General features: G+C 69.7%; 3 protein-coding genes across 7 annotated transcripts; 2 read left to right on the top strand and 1 right to left on the bottom strand.

The window, feature by feature from the left end:
* Nucleotides 1-567: 567 nt before the first annotated feature.
* On the top strand, nucleotides 568-3,745 carry LOC104023620 (5-hydroxyisourate hydrolase). Of its 2 annotated transcripts, XM_087738815.1 has the most exons (9): nucleotides 568-714; nucleotides 822-941; nucleotides 1,030-1,185; nucleotides 1,257-1,401; nucleotides 1,492-1,667; nucleotides 1,747-1,836; nucleotides 2,898-3,043; nucleotides 3,193-3,328; nucleotides 3,573-3,745. In XM_087738815.1, exons 1-9 carry the CDS (start codon nucleotides 676-678, stop codon nucleotides 3,660-3,662), a joined length of 1,098 nt encoding a protein of 365 aa, XP_087594941.1. In that variant the 5' UTR covers nucleotides 568-675; the 3' UTR covers nucleotides 3,663-3,745. The 2 variants fall into 2 exon arrangements, with proteins under 2 accessions (XP_087594941.1, XP_009475740.2); XM_009477465.2 differs by lacking the exons at nucleotides 568-714; nucleotides 822-941; nucleotides 1,030-1,185; ... (1 more) ...; nucleotides 1,492-1,667; nucleotides 1,747-1,836 and adding an exon at nucleotides 2,182-2,330.
* A 3-nt stretch (nucleotides 3,746-3,748) lies between these two features.
* Nucleotides 3,749-11,916, bottom strand: DRC4 (dynein regulatory complex subunit 4). The gene is made up of 11 exons (XM_087738814.1): nucleotides 11,727-11,916; nucleotides 11,132-11,224; nucleotides 9,472-9,669; nucleotides 9,076-9,282; nucleotides 8,607-8,661; nucleotides 7,805-8,010; nucleotides 7,377-7,544; nucleotides 6,949-7,035; nucleotides 5,741-5,950; nucleotides 4,420-4,485; nucleotides 3,749-4,231 (listed from the first exon to the last, which is right to left on the bottom strand). The coding sequence occupies exons 1-11, from the start codon at nucleotides 11,727-11,729 to the stop codon at nucleotides 4,082-4,084; spliced, it is 1,443 nt and encodes a 480-aa protein (XP_087594940.1). The 5' UTR covers nucleotides 11,730-11,916; the 3' UTR covers nucleotides 3,749-4,081.
* A 255-nt stretch (nucleotides 11,917-12,171) lies between these two features.
* DBNDD1 (dysbindin domain containing 1) lies at nucleotides 12,172-16,265 on the top strand. 4 transcript variants are annotated; one of them, XM_087738820.1, is made up of 5 exons: nucleotides 12,178-12,305; nucleotides 13,630-13,746; nucleotides 14,701-14,847; nucleotides 15,514-15,654; nucleotides 15,734-16,265. In XM_087738820.1, exons 2-5 carry the CDS (start codon nucleotides 13,698-13,700, stop codon nucleotides 15,892-15,894), a joined length of 498 nt encoding a protein of 165 aa, XP_087594946.1. In that variant the 5' UTR covers nucleotides 12,178-12,305; nucleotides 13,630-13,697; the 3' UTR covers nucleotides 15,895-16,265. The 4 variants fall into 4 exon arrangements, with proteins under 4 accessions (XP_087594947.1, XP_087594946.1, XP_087594944.1 ...); XM_087738818.1 differs by having other exon boundaries at nucleotides 14,686-14,847; XM_087738819.1 differs by having other exon boundaries at nucleotides 12,191-12,305; nucleotides 13,634-13,746; nucleotides 14,686-14,847.
* Nucleotides 16,266-16,276: the final 11 nt, after the last annotated feature.

Genomic DNA, 16,276 nt, shown 5'->3' with positions numbered 1-16,276 from the left:
CTCCGGGCACCTCCCGGGCACCCCGGTCCCTTCGACACCCCCGCCGCCCGCCGGCCCCATGCCGGGGCTGAGCCCCTCCCGGGGCGACCCCTGCCCCTGCGGCCCCTGGGGACCCCCACGCCCCCGCCCCGGGGGCCGGCACCCTGCGGCGGGGGCTGCCGGGGGGGTCGGGGCGCTCACCCCCACCGCGGGGTCCCGGCGGGCACCCGCCGCGGCCTTGCCCCCTCCCCGGCACCCGGGGGGGCCCCGCATCGCCTGGGGGTCGCACTGCACTGGGTGCAGGGGCTCCGAGGGTCCTCAGCACCCACCCTGCCGGGGGGCTCGGCGCCCCGGGGGGTCCTCAGCACCCCACAGCGCGTCGGGCTGCCGGGGGGGCCCCGCCTTTGGAGCGAAGCGGGACCCCATGGCGGGGCCGTGCGTGCACCCCAGCCCTGCAGCGACCGGTGGCCCCCGTGGGAGAGAGCCCTGGGGGGCTCCCGGGGTGCCGGGCCCCCGCGCGGGCCCCTCACGGGCACCCCCAGGGCTGGCGGCAGCAGCTGGGCCCCCGCCTGCGCCCGCTGGCACCCATGGGCTGGCACCCATGGGCTGGCACCGGGCTTTCCCGGCAGGACTTGGCCAAGGTCACAGCCGGCCGCAGCTGAAGCGCCCAGAGGAGCAGCCGGAGCAGCTAGAGCCATGTCGCTCTGCACCTTCATCCTCCTCCTCCTCCTGCCGGTAGGATGGGGCTGGGGGCTGCTGCGTGTCTGCAGGGGGGGCAGCGGAACAGCCCCGGGGCAGAGCTCTGCCCCCCCGGCCCCTTAGCCCCACTCCCCGTCCCGCAGGACGTGCTGACCTTCCCCGAGCCCGGCCACGGCCGCCGGCGGCAGAAGAGGGACTGGGTCATCCCCCCCATCAGCATCGCCGAGAACGAGCGGGGGCCCTTCCCCAAGAAGCTGGCGCAGGTACACGGCCGCGCGGGGACGGGGCGTGGGGCAGGGGGGTCCCCGGAGCGCCGGGAGCCCTCTAACCCCCCCTGCGCCTCGCTGCCAGATCAAATCCAACAAGGACAAGGAGACCAAGGTTTTCTACAGCATCACGGGGCAGGGGGCGGACACCCCCCCCGTGGGCATCTTCACCATTGAGCGGGAGACGGGGTGGCTGGAGGTGACGAAGCCGCTGGACCGGGAGGAGATGGATAAATACATCGTGAGTGGGGGGCCGGGACCGGGAGGGGACAGTCCCCGGGGCCGTGCGCGGGCTGACGGTGCCCCCCGCAGCTCTTCTCCCACGCCGTCTCAGCCAACGGGCAGCCCGTGGAGGAACCCATGGAGATCATCATCACCGTGATGGACCAGAACGACAACCAGCCCGTCTTCACGGAGGCGGTTTTCCACAGCAGCGTGCGGGAGGGGGCTAAGCCAGGTGAGACCGCCGCCGCCGAGCTGGAGGTGGTGCCGGGGCGGTGGTGACGGGGGGGATGGGGAGATGTCCCCACTAACCGCTGGCTCCCAGGCACCCCCGTGCTGCGGGTGCTGGCCACGGATGCGGATGACGCCGTGAGCTCCACCAACGGCATCGTGGTCTACTCCATCCTGCGCCAGACGCCAGAGCAGCCCCGGCCCCGCATGTTTGCCATCGACAGCAGCACCGGGGCCATCTCCGTGGCCGCGGCGGGGCTGGTGGCACAGGTGAGCCCGGGCACAGCCCGTCACCCCCCAGCCCGGCTCCCACCCCCCAGTTTGGGGGTGACACAGCCTCTCGCCGCAGGCGGTCCCTGAATACACCCTTCAGATCCAGGCGACCGACAGGGAAGGGTACGGGCTGCAGGCCACCGCCACCGCCCTCATCAAAGTGGAGGTGAGGCACCAAGCCCACCCCGTGCCCCCACGGCAGGCGGACGGGCAGGGTTAGACCACGGTGAAGCCTCTGCCTGCTCCCGGCAGCCCCCGCGTGCCCGGCCACCGCAGCGCCGAGGCACTCCGGGCACTTTCCAGGGAGGGAGGGAGGCGAGACCGGGATGGCAGCTCCGCCACGGCTCTTCCTGGCCCGGCACCACGATGTCCCGCTGGGCTCCGGTCCACCAGCCCCAGGGCTGCGGTGCTGCCGGAGCGTGGGTGCCGGTGGGGCTCCCGGGCGCACCTCCCAGGGGGAAGCCACCTGCGCCAGCTCAGCCCAGCCGGGGAGGAGCGCCCGGCCGTGCCGCAGCCCCGTGCTGGGGTAGCAGCATCCAGCCTCACCAGCTCCGTGGGGAGAGGCCGCGGTGCCAGGAAGGGCGGCTGGGGCAGGGGATGGCATTTTGCGCGGTGTCGCCAGCTGCGGGCCCCTGGCCGGGCGGGACGGAGGAGAGCCAGGTAAGCAGCCAGTTGCCCCTGCTCACCGCCGTGCCTCTCCGGCATCCCCGCTTCAGCCAGCAGCCGAGGCCTGGAGCCGGTGCCGGGATGGCGGTGAGAGCTGGTCCCGCTCCAGGCAGGCAGCCCGGGCCTGCCCGGCCAGCAGCAGCAGGACGCAGCCCCCGGGCTCTGCTCCCACCCCGCCAAGCAGGACCCGGGGGCTCCCAGAGGGGAAGGGGCCGAGCCGCCCCTGCCGGCGCTGCCCTTGACCCCCGCGCTGGCTGCCTGCACCAGGCAGCTCCGGAGCGCTTGCAGGGTTAACGTCCGCCCGCACGTGACACGGCGGGCAGACGGGGCTGCCGGGACAGGGCTGCTTCCTCCTTGGGCCAGCCATTGCCACCGTGCCGCAGCCCACCGGGACGAGCGGGGAGCCCGGAGCCGAGCCCCACGGCATGGGAAGGACGTGAGCGGGGCTGGGGGCAGCCGGGGGCTCGGCTGTGGCACTGCCTGCCGCAGCACGGTGGAGGGGGGGGAAGGCAGCCGGCGTTGCCGGGACACATCCCAGCCCCGCTTGCTCCTCTGCCTCAGGCCGAAGGCATGTCCGAAGGGCATGTGAAGGGCTCCCTGACCACCCATGTGCTGAACACGGCCACGGGGCTGCCAGCGGCCGGCCTTGCCATCCGCCTGGCCCAGCTGCAGGAGCCGGGGCCGCAGTGGACGGAGCTGGTGGAGAGGTAGGAGAGCCGGCGGCAGCAAAACGGGCAGAGGATGCCGCCGCTTGTCCCCAACCAGCCAGCCGGCGGCCAGCCGGCTCAGCCATCGCCCCAGGGGTCGCAGGGCTGGGGACAGCCGCCGCAGCAGGGCTCGCTCCTTCTGGTTTTAGGTGGACGGACGAGGACGGGCGCTGCCTGCCCCTCCTGGCACAGGGGCAGGCCAAGGCCGGCACCTACAAGCTGCGCTTTGAGACAGCGGCGTACTGGCAGGGCCAGGGGCACACCAGCTTCTACCCCTTCGTGGAGGTACGGAGCGCAGGGAGCACGGGACAGGGGCCACGGGAGCTGGCCGTAGCCAAAGCCACGGGGCGACAAGCCCACAGGGGGCCGGGGGCCACCGCCAGGCTTGTGGGAGCTGCCTGCCCCAGCCTCCCTCCTGCGGCGCTGCCGGCTTTACCGGCTCTGCTCCGAGCATCCCTCAGGGCCCAGCTCTGGCTGCTGAGCCCTGCTGGAGGGGGATCCCAGCCGCTGCCTCCTCGCTCTGCCCCAGGTCGTCTTCACCATCGCTGACCCGGCCCAGAAGCTGCACCTCCCACTGCTGATCAGCCCCTACTCCTACACAACGTACCGGGGCAGTTAGGGGAAGGGCACGTCCTCCCCCTGGCGATGCCGGTCACCGAGGGGGAACCACGCCACCCGCACCATTAAAGGCTTCAAACAGCAGCGTTCATCTCAAAAAAATAAAATCATCTTCCTTGGGGCAGGGCACAGAGGGCTTCTGGAGGGGGAAAGGAAGGGAGCCCCGGGGCAGCGCATGCAGGGGGGCAGCCCCAGAGGCAGGGGGGTGCCGGGAGCCCTGTGGCTGCGCCGTGGTCCTGGGTCCGGTCAGAGCCGATGCGGCTGGCAGCTGCTCCAGAGGAAAGGGCCCCCCAGGGAGGAGAGAGAGGGTCCTCCAGGTCCTCCAAAAGTCCCTCTGGGGTCTGTTTAATGGCGCGGAGCACAAACGGGGCACAGCCCCGCTCCTGGCCCGGCCCGCAGGCCCCTCAGTGCTGGCTGGCATCAGGTGGGCACGGCCACAAGTCCTGCGGGGCCCTGCCCCACCGCCTGCCCCAGCACGGGGCTCGCCAGAGGCTTGAAGCCCAGGTTGTCCAGGGGGATGCCGAAAGCCGTCAGCTTTGCCTCGAAGGTCTGCAACATGTCATCGTGTGCCTGCAAGAGAAGCGTCCCCTGGTCAGCCCGAAGCCCTGCTCCAGCCCAGCCCCTCTGTGCCCAGCTCCCTGCACCCCCCTGCACCGGGGGGACACCCCAACGCGCCTTCCTTCGCAGGGTGAACTGTGGCCACCAGCCGACAGCCCCCAGCCCTGAGCCGGGGGGGACAGGGCAGCCCCTTCCCTCACCTTGCAGACTCGGGCCAGCTGGAGCTGCAGGTCCTGGATGGTGGCGTTCTTGGAATCGAGCAGGTCCTGCAAAGGGAGACGGTGCGTCAGGTAGCGGCTGCCCAGCCCCGGGGGCACCGGCGGCTGTGCCGCAGGCAGGAGCGGCGTGGCAGAGTGCACAGAGGAGCTGCTGCACGGCGGCCGGGCTGGCACCGGGGCCTGGCTGAAGCGGAGCGGCTCGCAGCACGGCCTGGCAGGCGGCCACCACCCCGCTCCCTTTGAGCCAGCACTGCCAGGGACAGCCAGCCCCAGGCAGAGGCAAGGGACAGGGACTTCCCAGCCCAACAACACAAGCGCCAGCGCAGCCCTGCCATCATCGTCAGCCCCGCTGCGAAGCGGGGGCGACGGCAGCACCTGCTCTGGCAGCACCGCCCTGCCGGCGTGGCACCAGGGGAATTACAGGGAGAGAGTCTCCCCGAGAAGTCGCTGGAGGCAGCTGAGCAGAGGAATTCCCGGACCCCAGCAGCTGTGGGAGAGCTCGACGCCGTGACGCCTTCCCAGGAATGTGTTTTCCTTCCTGCTGCCGTGGCACCTGCTAGTAGGTGACACATCCACTGCCCTGTCCTACGGCCCCGGTGCCTCGACCGCTGCCGTGCCCATCCCCAGGTCACCCCAGCGAGAGGGCGTCCGCCTGCCGCAGAGGGGACCTGGAAGGGGACAGGCTGGTGTGGGACGAGGGGGAGGGCACCGGGGCAGTGGCCGAGCCGAGTGTGGAACCCGTGTCCCCTGCGTCTCAACCCAATCCGAAGCAAGTGCCGCTTCTCCAGTTACGGCTGCGGCAGGCTCCAGGAATGCGGGTCTCCGAGCCTCCGTGCCGAGGCTTTCTGCATACATATTTTTAGCACAGCAGATGTTGCAGAGCCCCTGGGAACCTGTCTACGCTGTCTCTGCAGCCAGGGAGGCCAGGAGAGGTTCACAGGCTGTGACTCCCCGTGCAGAGAGCACCCTGGGTCGCTGACGGACCCCACGCGCAGCCGGCTGCTCGGCAGCACAGAGCGCCGGCGAGCGCTGCTCAGCCTGGGGCCATTCTCCTCAAAACAAGCCCCACCTGAGGGAGAGATCAGTGCCAAACTCCGACACCCACGTGCTCCGCTCTCGAGGGAGAGCCGGAGTGCCCTGCAGCACTGCGCGTGGCCCTGGGAGTGCCGGGAACGGGTGACGTGACGTGACGGCTACAGCCACATAGGACAGGGACTCGCACGCTCTGGGGTCTGCGTTCACCCCAGAGCAGCCTCTGCCCCCCAAGGCAGCCTTCACAGGGCCCCACGGCCGCGCACAGTACCTCCAGCTTGTGCGAGACCGAGGAGAGGGCGCCCGGGTCGAGGTTGGAGGCTGCCAAGACCTCGCTGAGTTCCACCTCCTTTTTCTCCAGGACGCTGAGGAGTCCCTTCAGCTTGCGCTCCAGGAGCAGGTTCTTGAAGCCCGTCTTCTGCTGCACCTCGCGAATGGCTTTGGTGAACTTCTGATAGAGCTCATCTCGCTCTGCCTGCACCTGCTCGCAAAGACAGCACGCCTTCACACTGCCCTTGGGACCCCCAGGCTGGCGGCCACCCAGGGCTGGCAGCAAACAGGTCCGGCAGCTCGGCCCTGCCGGCTCCAGCGAGAGCCCGGCCGCTCCCCACAGCACCTGTGGCCCGCGGGGAAGGCAGGTGCTGGAGCGCAGCTTCCCTCCCTCCCTGGCACCGCCTCAGCACCTGCACCTCTCCCCTCCGGGCATGGGACCCCCCAACAGTGGAAGGGGCCGGCAGACGGGCGGGCTGTGGCACTATCTTAGACCTCGGAGAGGGCCCCGCGGCGCACGGGGGTCTCTCCTCTCCTCCTCGCAGCTGGCAGGAGTCCCTGGCTCACAGCTAGTTAATAAGTGTCCTAATTAGGAGACAATCTCTCCTCCACAGCCTATTTCTGAATGCACCGAATATGTTGCTGCCTTAATGATGGATTGTTAACGAGGCCTCAGATCAACGTTCGTATTCTTGGGGATTTCTACGCATTGCAAATGAGCTCTCTCCTTGCCTCGGTAGATTTATCTGGGTTAGCTGGTGCGGGGAGAGGCTGAGTCTGGGAGCACTCAGTCAAGAGGACTCATCCCGAGCCACCCTGGCACGGCGAGCGGGGGGAGCGAGCCCCAAACGCCGGCAGAAGGAAGGAGCAAGCTGCGGCCGGGGCTGGTGGCCCGTGACGATCTCTCCCCACGGCTCTGTCCCCGAGCTGCTGCTGCAGCCAGCCCCTCGCGGGCCGGGAGGGGACCGCCAGAGCGTGCATGATTGCTTAGCAAAGTACAAGGCCAAGCCTGTCTGCTGACCGTGGGAGACGCCAAAGCTGTGAGAAGCGTTGTTGGAAGCAGCGGCTATCACACGGCCCTGGATTAGAGCTTCGGAAAGCCCTCGGCTAAGCCCAGACTCTCTGCTAAGCCCCTGTGCCCAGTCCTCTGCAGAAGGGAGAGGGTTTGGAGAGGGAAGTGGGATGCCCAGACCCACCCGCAGCTCTCACCTTACTGAACCTCTGCTCCAGCACTTCGTGTTCCCACTGAAGATCCTTCAGTTCCTTCTGGGTGACTTTCAGACGGGCTTTTGTGTTCTGCGAGCGGGAGGGGACCGTTAAAGAGGACGGGTTTCTCTGGGAGGTGTGGGGGATGCGTTCTGGCAAGGGAGAAGAGTGACCAGCAAAGAGATACGGGCGAGAAAAACCAGGCAGCACCCACACCAGCTCCCCTCCCCCTCTGCAGCGGGGGCTACTCTGGTTTCTCGCTGCCAGAGTCCCAGCAGTCCCATCTGAGATCTTATCAACACCCAGCCGAGCTGAAAGGGCCTCCAAGGACTTTGCTCGGCGATCTGGCCAAGTGGCCGAGGTCACCGCTGAGCGACTCCCTCCTGGAAGGAGCCAGGGCAACTCGGGAAAGGAGAGGGCTGGCTGCTCACCGTCAGGGCCTCCTTGTCCTTCTCATAGTGGGCCAGCTTCTTCTGCAGCTCGGACACCTGCTCCTGGGCCTGCTGCAGGGGCTCCTTCAGCTGCTTGTTCTGGAGCAGCACCTCCGCCTTCTCCTTTTCCAAGTGACTCTCTCTCTTCTTCATCTCCTCCATCTGCTCCTGTTCTTGGGAACACGAGTGCCAGCTCCTGGGGGCTGCCCAGCTCCTCAGAGCCTCCCACACTGTCCGCACACCCTCCCGCTGCTGGCCCAGCAAGGCACATCTCCCTGAGCTCAAGAGCTTCGCTCACGTAACGGTGCACAACCCTCGGGAGACCAGCAGCAGCCACGCCGCCACCGGGGAACTGGCCAGATTTGGGTGAAATCCTCCCAGGACCCATCCCTTGGTGGAAGGGTGACACTCTGCAGGCCAGGCAGTACCTTCAGCAAGCTGATGAGCGCCAGGTTTTTGAGGGTGATGTCGTTGTAGTAGTTCTTGATGTCGCCGAAGGCCTTCTCGTGGTTCCTCATCAGCTCGCTGATCTGGCTGTTCTTCCTCTCCTCCACCTCGTGGATCTCCGTCTTCCTCCGCAAGTCAAGCTCGTCCCGCAGCACTTGCGTCTTCTTGGTGTACTTGGCCTCGATCTCTGGGGGAGCGCACAGGGGGCCGAGTGAGGACCTCCCGGAGACCCTGCGTAACGCACCCCAGCTCCGTCAGCCAGTGCCGGCCCGGCGCGTGCCACCGCCGCATTACACGAGGACAAGACGCTCGTTAGAGGCGTCACCACAGCTGCCACCAGTTACGCTGGGACCATGGAGAGCCGAGCCCAGAAATAGCAGAAAGAGGACATGGAAACGCTCCAAGTCTGCCCGTGAGAACCCGAAACATCCCCTGAGGAGGAGACTGGAGCGAGGACTCTGCAAGGGCTCCTCCAGCCAGCCCACCCCACAGCCTGGAGAAGCGCGGCCAGGCAGCTGCGCTCAGTGGCACGGCCCGGCAGCGGCGCTGGGTGCCCTGCCTGCACCCCTCAGCCCGCGCTACAGGCGCCCAGCCTTGTTCTGTTCGCGCGATGCTGGGGGTCTGGCAACTCCGGAGCACAGGGGAGCAAGAGCTGGGGGAAAACCGGCCCCCTTTCTGCTCGAGGCTCTGCCAGGGAGCCCGGCGGCGCAGCAGAGCTCAGAGGGGCCTTCCCCGGCACGCTGGCAAAGGGAGGCTGTGCGGGAGCTGCGCACACGTCCTGACCTTTCACTTGTCTCTCGAAGTCGTTGCGCAGCCGGGTGACCTCCTCCTCTTGTTTCTGTTAGGGAGAAGCTATGCATTAGAGGCGGACAACCAAATCCTCAGTCAGCCGCATCCCGAGGGATTCCCTCCTGCTCCGCGGGAAAGGCTCCCGCGTGGCACCGATCCCACGTTATCCGTGCAAACGGCGGCTCGTGGGCTCTCCAGCTGCTCTCACAGCTCCCTGCTGTGGGAGGGGGGCTTCACGGGAGCTGCCCCAGGACCCCCTTCTCCCCGTTCCCACGCTGACTTTCCAGCGTCTCTAAGTCCATCTGTTACCAGTGCCTGCGGGAAACCCCATCCCACCCCATGGATTGAGACGAGGAGGCTCCCGCTCGCACGCCGGGGAGGGGAGGGCTCAGCCAGCAGCCCCACCACCTCCCTCTGCAGCGGAGGCGCCTCGCACGTGGCTCCGGCCCAGCCCGGGACATACCAGGCGCATGTTTTTCACCACCGCCTCGTTGCCCAGCTCCTGCTCCTTCAGCTCCACTTTCAAGGAGCGCATGTCTTTCCGCAGCTCCATCTCCTGGGCCCAGTGATCCTTCTGGGCCCGCTTCATGGACAGGGTGCCCTCTGCCTTCAGCTCTGTCAGGTTTTCCTGGTGTTCGTACAACAAGTGCTTCACCTTCTGCTTGTAAACCTAAAGACAAGGCACAGACTGGGTGAGGGGCTTCAGCAGGAGGCACCCAGAGCTGGGATATTGCCCGAGACGCTCCTGGCTTGCATCCTTGCATCCTCCTCCTCTTCCCCCTTCCCTCTCCTCCTCAGAGCTGCCCGAGGCTCACCCAGAGCTCGGGGCACTCACACCTTTAGCCTTCTCCCTTCCCACCTTGATCTCCACTTGGTGCCGCTCCTCCGCCTCCTCCATCTCCCGGTCCTTGTTCCGCAGCTCTGCTCTCTTCTCCTCCAGCTGCCGGCGGGTGATCTCCCAGAAGGTGTGAATCTTGTCACGCTCCAGCTGGAAATAGTTGCGCTCTTCCCGTTCCCGGTCCAGCTCCTCTCGGAGGCGCACAATGTGCTTCTCCAGCTGCAAAGCCAAGGGGAAGAGCCCAGGTAGGGGGAAAAGGAGGCCATGGACGGACGCCTCTGCAAGACACCCATGGCAAGCTGTGTCGCAAACCTGGCAGGACACAGGGGCTGTTGCTGGGACGGAGAAGCGCAGGGGAGAAGGGAAGGAGCCCTGACACAGCCTGGCCCTTACAGAACCCATCAGCCTCTGGAGAAGGAGTAACAGAACCTTATCCTACTGTAAGCAGCCTGGACTCAGATATTCTGTCTCGCAGTGTCCAGTAACACTGTTTTCAGGTGCCTAAATACTACTGAGTCATAGAATCATGTAGGTTGGAAAAGACCCTTAAGATCATCAAGTCCAACCGTTAACCCAGCACTGCCAAGGCCACCACTAAACCATGTCCCCAAGCACCACGTCGTCTACCTGTCTTTTAAATCCCCCCAGGGATGGGGACTCAGCCCCTGCCCTGGGCAGCCTGGGCCAGGGCCTGACAGCCCTTTCCGGGAAGAAGTTTTTCCTAATATCCAACCCAAACCTGCCCTGGCGCAGCTTGAGGCCGTTCCCTCTCGTCCCATCGCTTGTTCCTGGGGAGAAGAGACCGACCCCCCCCGGCTCCAGCCTCCTTTCAGGCCGTTGCAGAGAGCGATGAGGGCTCCCCTCAGCCTCCTCTTCTCCAGGCTGAGCCCCCCCAGCTCCCCCAGCCGCTCCTCCCCAGCCTTGGGCTCCAGCCCCTGCCCCAGCCTCACTGCCCTGCTCTGGCCACGCTCCAGCCCCTCCATGGCCGCCTTGGGGTGAGGGGCCCAGCGCTGAGCACAGCATTCGAGGGGCGGCCTCACCAGTGCCCAGCACAGGGGCACCATCACCTCCCTGCTCCTGCTGGCCACGCTATTCCTGATACAAGCCAGGATGCTGTTGGCCTTCTTGGCCACCTGGGCACAATGAGATGTGCAGAATCTTATCCCGGGAGCGAGGTCCCCAGGCCAGGGCCATCTCATCCTCTGTTTGTAGGAGACCTGGCAAAACGAGCGAGACTCGGAGCAACCGAGGGGCAGTGGCTGCACCTTCCACCTCCGCCTGCCCTCCCCGTGCCTATGGGAGCCTCCTGCCCCAGCAGCAACACGGCTGAGCGCGCAGCAGGCTGCGGTCGCAGAGCTCCAGGCTGCGCCATCGCCCAGCTGAGCAGGGTTACGGCGTCGGGGAGAAGACAGCAAGGGCACGGGGCTGGGGAGCAGAGTGCCCCGGACCAGCAGAAGGGAGGGTGGGATGAGGGGGCTGCTCCTTCCAGGAACAGCGAGAACCCCCCGTGCAGCCCATATGGGTGTCAGGCAGTGAAATGAACCCCAGCCGCTTGTCTCTGTCACCCTCCGCCACCTGTTGTCCCTGGAGCCAGGCGCCGACCAGGGGTCCCGAGCGCCGTTCTTGCAAGCGGCAGCATCCTCCTGCCCGGGGGTGGGCTGGGAGCGGGGGGATCTCTCACCTGCTCCTTGCTCATCTCCGTCGGGGACAAGGCATCCACCACTGCTGGCGCTTTGCTCCCTTTCCCTTTTTTCCCGGCTTTCTTTTTGGGTGCCTGAGGAAAGAAAGGAAAACGCAGGAGGTGTCCGTGTGGCTCGGGTGCCAGGAGGAAGCCGTGCTGCTCGGCGTCCCCGGCCCAGGCCACGAAGCCTACGGGTGCTCAGGGCGGGGGCAGGCCGGGAAGGGGGACGGGGGCACCGGCTGCCGAAGCCGGGGTCCCCAGGAGGAGCCTGGAAGCCTCCCAGACCCCCGTAAGCTCAGGCCCGGCCGCTGCCAGCTCAGCTCCGTGGTGAAACCCCCGGGCACGAACGGCACGTACCGAAATTAACGCCTCACGAGTGTCCAACCCCCCCCCCCCCCCCGCCCCGAGAGCGGGCCGGGCCCCACCGCCCTCCCCTGCCCGCACGCCCCAGCTCCGGGGGACCCTTCCGCAGCAGGCCCAGAGCCCCCCGCCGCCCCGGGGCTCCCCCTGGCCCTGGCCCTGGCCCTGGCCCTGGCCCTGGCCCCGGCCCCGGCCCCGGCCCCGGCCCCGGCCCCATCCCCGGCTCCGCTCCCACCATGGCGGCTGCCGCTGACGCCGCGGTCTCCAGGCAACGGGGCGGGGAGATCTCGCGAGAGGTGAGCGGCGGCTGGACACGCCCCTTAGCAACGCAGGGCCGCGCCCTAGCAACGGCGGCGGGGCCCGCTCCGGGCCCGGGGGTCCCCGCTGGGACCGGGACCGGGACCGGGACCGGGACCCCCCCCCCCCGACCCCCGGGCTCACCGCCGCGCCCCGGGCCGCCCCGCAGCGGGGGTCCCCCGCTTCCCCTCCGCCGCCCGAGACCCCGCCGCACGCCCGGGGTCCCCGGTTACCCGGGTCGCGCCCCCCGCCCTGGCCCCCGCCGTGCCCCCCGCCCCCCGGCCCCGCACTCCCGGGTCCCCTCCGCTCCCCGCCCCGGTGTCCCTGATCCCCCCCCCGCCCCCCCCGCCCGGTGCCGGGGTCCCCGCCCCCGGGTCCCCGCCCCCAGCACCGCCCCCGCCGCGGCGGGCAGGAGCGTGCGGGCTGCGGGCTGGCACCGGGCCCGCCCCGCCCAGCACCGGCCCCGCACCGGCCCCGCACCGGCCCATGGAGGCTCCGGGAGCGGCCGGCACCGCAGGTGAGGGCGGGGAGCGGGGAGCGGAGCGCCGCGCCCATCGCCGCGGCCCCGGGCCGGGAGCCCGCACCGGGGGGAACCGGGGGTGCGCAGGGAGGTGGGGGCGGGGGGTCTGCGAGGGGTGTGCGTGCAAGGGGTCTGCAAGGGGTGTGCGAGGGGTGTGCGAGGGGGGTGTGCGTGCAAGGGGTGTGCGAGGGGCAGGGGTGTGCGGGGAGTGGTCTGCAAGGGGCGGGGGTGCAAGGGGTGTGCAAAGGGGGGCGAGGGGTCTGCGGGGGGGCGGTGTGTGTGTGCGAGGGGTGTGCAAGGGGTGTGCAAGGGGCAGGTGTGCGGGGGGGGTGCGTGCGAGGGGGGTGTGAGGGGTGTGCGAGGGGTAGGGGTATGCAAGGGGTGTGCGAGGGGTGTATGTGTGCGAGGGGTGGGTGTGCAAGGGGTCTGCAAGGGGTGTGCAAGGGGCGGGTGTGCACGGGGTCTGCGAGGGGTGTGCGAGGGGAGGGTGTGCGAGGGGGTGCAAGGGGTGTGTGCAAGGGGTGTGCGAGCAGTGTGCAAGGGGAGGGTGTGCAAGGGGTGTGTGAGTGCAAGGGGTGTGCAGGGGGTGTGTGAGGGGTGTGCGGGGGGCGGGTGTGCAAGGGGACGCAGGGGTGCACGGGGGTGCGGGGGGCTCTGGATGGGGGGCCGTGTGCAAGGGGGTGCAGCTGTGCACGGGGGGAGCGTGTGCGGGTGTGCAGGGTCTGGGGGCCGGCACGGGCGGGGGGGTGGGTACAGGCAGGGGCTGTGCAGGCAGGTGCGGGCAGACAGGGTCGGGGTGGGGGTCTGGGTGGGCAGGGGGTGCCCAGGGGAGGTGGGGGTGCGGCGGGGTGCCAGGTGCGGGTTCGGGGTGCCGAGGGGCAGGGGTGCCAGGGCAGACCCCCCACGCAGGCATGCCGGTGCCGGTGCCGGCGCTGGTGCCGGTGGAGGAGCGCGGAGGGCCGGGGTGCTCAGGGCCGGGGTGGTGGCCGTGCCGGTGAGCCCCGGCATTGCGGGGTCCGGCACGGTGACACGGGTGGTGCCTGCGGACGCCTGGCCATCCCGCGCGTGCCCCGCACACGGCTGTGCCGTGGCCCCTGTCGCGGTGGCGGCCACAGCCGTGCCCTCCCGCGGCACCGTGGGCACCAGGCCCTTCGGAGCCACGCGGGGGGACAGTGCCACCGGGCCGGACACCGGCCAGGAGCGGGGCTGATGCCGGCGGGGTGGCCGGAGCCGGCTGCCGCCTGGCTCTGCGGTTTGACGTGAGTCAGCAGAGCGTCGTGCGGGGAGGGAGAGCCCTGATGCCGGTCCCGCTCCCCGCCAGGCAGCCGGTGAGCCCAGGCCGGAGCGCGGCGGCGTGGCCGGCATCGTGGCCGGCGGCACGGCGTGACCATGCAGGCGGAGGCCAGAGGGGATTTCTGCGGCAGGGACCAGTGCCCCGGTGGGTGGGGGCTCCAGGGGGGAGTGGGGCTGGGAAGCTGCCGGTGGCAGGGGTGACGCCGCCGCGGGGTCACCCAGTGGGGCTGGGCACCGCAGCAGCACGTGGGGTGGGATGGCGGGAGCGGGCAGGAGCAGGCAGCCCTCGTGTCTCCCCTGGGAAGCTCTTCCCAGCACTGGAGCAGAGTGGGGACCCCATTTCCCAGCCGGAGGGAAAGTGCCGGCAGCGTGGGGTGCCCGGTCCCACCTTGCGGGGTCAGGACACAGCAGAGCCGGCGTCGGGGCAGGGGTGCCGGTGTCCTGCAGCTCCATGTACCAGGAATGTGAACTGAACACCCCTGTAATGTCCCTTTCCCCACCCCGGCTCCTGGGGGGGTGGATTTCCGTCTCCTGCCCCGCTGTCCCCGTCCTGGGGGGAAGGAGGAGATGCCCAGCCCGCGGCGAGCCTGTCCCCGTGCCATCTCACCCGGCAGCATGGTGCTGGCAGGGCCCGCTGGCACATGGTGCCGGAGCACGGCCGGCTCCGTCCTGCCTCAGCACCAGCCCCGGGTGGGCCAGGGGACCTGGTGCCGCGGTGCCCAGTGCTGCCGGCTCTCCTGCCTGCCCTCGATGCCCACTCAGCCCCGGAGGGGTGCCCGGGCACGGCTGTGCCACGACCGCGGGCTGTGCCACGACCGCGGCCGCCTTGGCCTCACCGGCTCTTGCCAGCAGACAAACCGCCCCTTGTCTGGGCTCCGGCACAGGCCGCGCTTTTGTCTCACCGACACAAAGGGGCTGTGCAGGGTGGGGGGCGCGGGGCTGCCGGCTGCCGGCACGGGGGCTGCCGGGCCCCGGGCAGCTCTGCCCGTCCGCCCTGGCCCCCGCTGCCCCCGTCCCCCTCGGCTGGCAAGCCCCCGAGGGCCTGCGCGGGCCCGGGAGGGAGCTGCCATCACCGACGCGGCAGGTGCCGGTATCACAGAGCTCGGCAAGGAGACGCTGGCCCCGGAGCGGCCGGCGGGGACCCCCGCCCACGGGCCGGCCCCGGAGCCCCCCGGAGCCCCCGCGGAGGAGCAGGGCGGCATCCCCATCCCCAGCGCCGGCCTGCTGCAGGTCACCGAGCGCAGACGTGAGTGCGGCCCTGCGCGGGCAGCCCTGCCTGTCCCCCCAGGTCCCCTGGGGTCCCCTGCCTGCCCCTGGGAGCCCTGCCTGTCCTAGGCATCCCCTCTGTGCCCCCAGGGTCCCCTGTCTGTCCCTGGCATCTCCTGCCTACCCCTGGGATCCCCTGCCTGCCTTTAGCCTCCCCTGCCTATCCCTGGGGTCCCTGCCTGCCCTGGCATCCCCTGCCTGCCCCCAGGGTCCCTGCCTGCCCTTAGCATCCCCTGTCTGCCCCTGAGGTCCCTGCGTCCCCTGGGGTCCCCTGCCTGCCCCTGGGGTCCTTACCTGCCCATAGCATCTCCTGCCTACCCCTGGGGTCCCTGCCTGCCCCTGGTGGTCCCTGCCTGTCCACAGCACCCCCTGCCTGCCCTGGGGTCCCTGCCTGTCCCTGGCATCCCCTGCCAGCCCCCAGCTGGTCACTGCCCCCACTGAGCCCCTTGTCCTTCCTGGCTCCCCGGGCCCCTGAGCACCAGCCCCCCCCAGGGCACCCACCCCGCTGCCCCCAGCCTGTCCCCGGGTCCCCCCACTGCCGCCGGGTCCCCCCGTTGCCGCCGGGTCCCTCGTTGCCACTGGCCCCCATTGCTGCCGGGTCTCCCCATTGCCACCGGGCCCCCCCATTGTCACCGGCTGCCCGCAGAGCCCCTGAGCAGCGTCTCCTCGCTGGAGGTGCACTTCGACCTGCTGGACCTGACCGAGCTGACCGACATGTCGGACCAAGAGCTGGCCGAGGTCTTCGCCGACTCCGACGAGGAGAACGCAACCGGAGAGTCGCCCAGCGGTGAGCGAGCGAGGCCGTCCTCGAGCCGTCCGTCCGTCCGTCCATCTGGCAGGCTGTGAGCCGCCGTTTGTCCCCGCAGGGCTGCAGCCGCAGGCAGTGCCGCGGGCTGGGTACCTGCGCTCGCCCTCCTGGACGCGAGCGCGGGAGCAAGGTCGGGAGAAGAAGCACCTCAGCGACCCGGAGCTGCCGCCGGGACCCCCGGACGCCTTCCTGCCTGCTGAGCGGCCGCGGGAGCCCTAGGGAGATGGACACCAGGACGCGCCGGCGGGACGGACATGGGGACGCGCCAATGCCGGCCGCTTCTTTTCGTCCCCAGTAGCCTCGGAGCCCGGTCCCACCGGGGGGGACCGGGGCACAGGACTGGGGCCGCGGCAGGGGGCAGCTCGCCCTGGGCAGGGGCAGCCCCCGGCCCCGCAGAGGGAGGCCCGGGGCCAGTTAATGCCGGTCACCCGGTGCTTCCCCCACCACCGGGCTGCGGGGAAGGGACCGGGACCGGGACCCGGGGCTGGCACGGGGGCGACGGCCCAGGGTGGGAGCGTGGCTGGTGCCGGTGCCCACCCGGTTCTGATGTAGCAGCGTTGTGTTCTGGTAAAACCGACCAACCCACCGCCGCTGCGGCTCT

This window comes from Nipponia nippon, unplaced genomic scaffold (genome assembly GCF_047370975.1).
Source record: "Nipponia nippon isolate SJK-2023a ecotype South Korea unplaced genomic scaffold, ASM4737097v1 scaffold_7, whole genome shotgun sequence".
Taxonomy (NCBI): Eukaryota; Metazoa; Chordata; class Aves; order Pelecaniformes; family Threskiornithidae; genus Nipponia; species Nipponia nippon.
The sequence above is the reverse complement of the archived record's forward strand: the minus strand, read 5'-3'. Positions and strand labels throughout refer to the sequence as shown.

What these genes read in the sequence shown, in the direction of transcription:
- DRC4 (XM_087738814.1), bottom strand. An exon ending in CGGAGATGAGCAAGGAGCAG is followed by an intron (nt 9,670 to 11,131) that starts GTGAGAGATCCC and finishes TTGGCTTTGCAG; the next exon opens with CTGGAGAAGCACATTGTGCG. An exon ending in CGGTCTCGCACAAGCTGGAG is followed by an intron (nt 4,486 to 5,740) that starts GTACTGTGCGCG and finishes CTCCCTTTGCAG; the next exon opens with GACCTGCTCGATTCCAAGAA.
- LOC104023620 (XM_087738815.1), top strand. Translation starts at nt 676, where the DNA reads ATGTCGCTCTGCACCTTCATCCTCCTCCTCCTCCTGCCG. An exon ending in CGGCGGGGCTGGTGGCACAG is followed by an intron (nt 1,668 to 1,746) that starts GTGAGCCCGGGC and finishes CTCTCGCCGCAG; the next exon opens with GCGGTCCCTGAATACACCCT. An exon ending in TGGACGGAGCTGGTGGAGAG is followed by an intron (nt 3,044 to 3,192) that starts GTAGGAGAGCCG and finishes TTCTGGTTTTAG; the next exon opens with GTGGACGGACGAGGACGGGC.
- DBNDD1 (XM_087738818.1), top strand. Translation starts at nt 13,698, where the DNA reads ATGCAGGCGGAGGCCAGAGGGGATTTCTGCGGCAGGGACCAGTGCCCC. An exon ending in CGGCAGGGACCAGTGCCCCG is followed by an intron (nt 13,747 to 14,685) that starts GTGGGTGGGGGC and finishes CCGACGCGGCAG; the next exon opens with GTGCCGGTATCACAGAGCTC. An exon ending in GCAGGTCACCGAGCGCAGAC is followed by an intron (nt 14,848 to 15,513) that starts GTGAGTGCGGCC and finishes GGCTGCCCGCAG; the next exon opens with AGCCCCTGAGCAGCGTCTCC.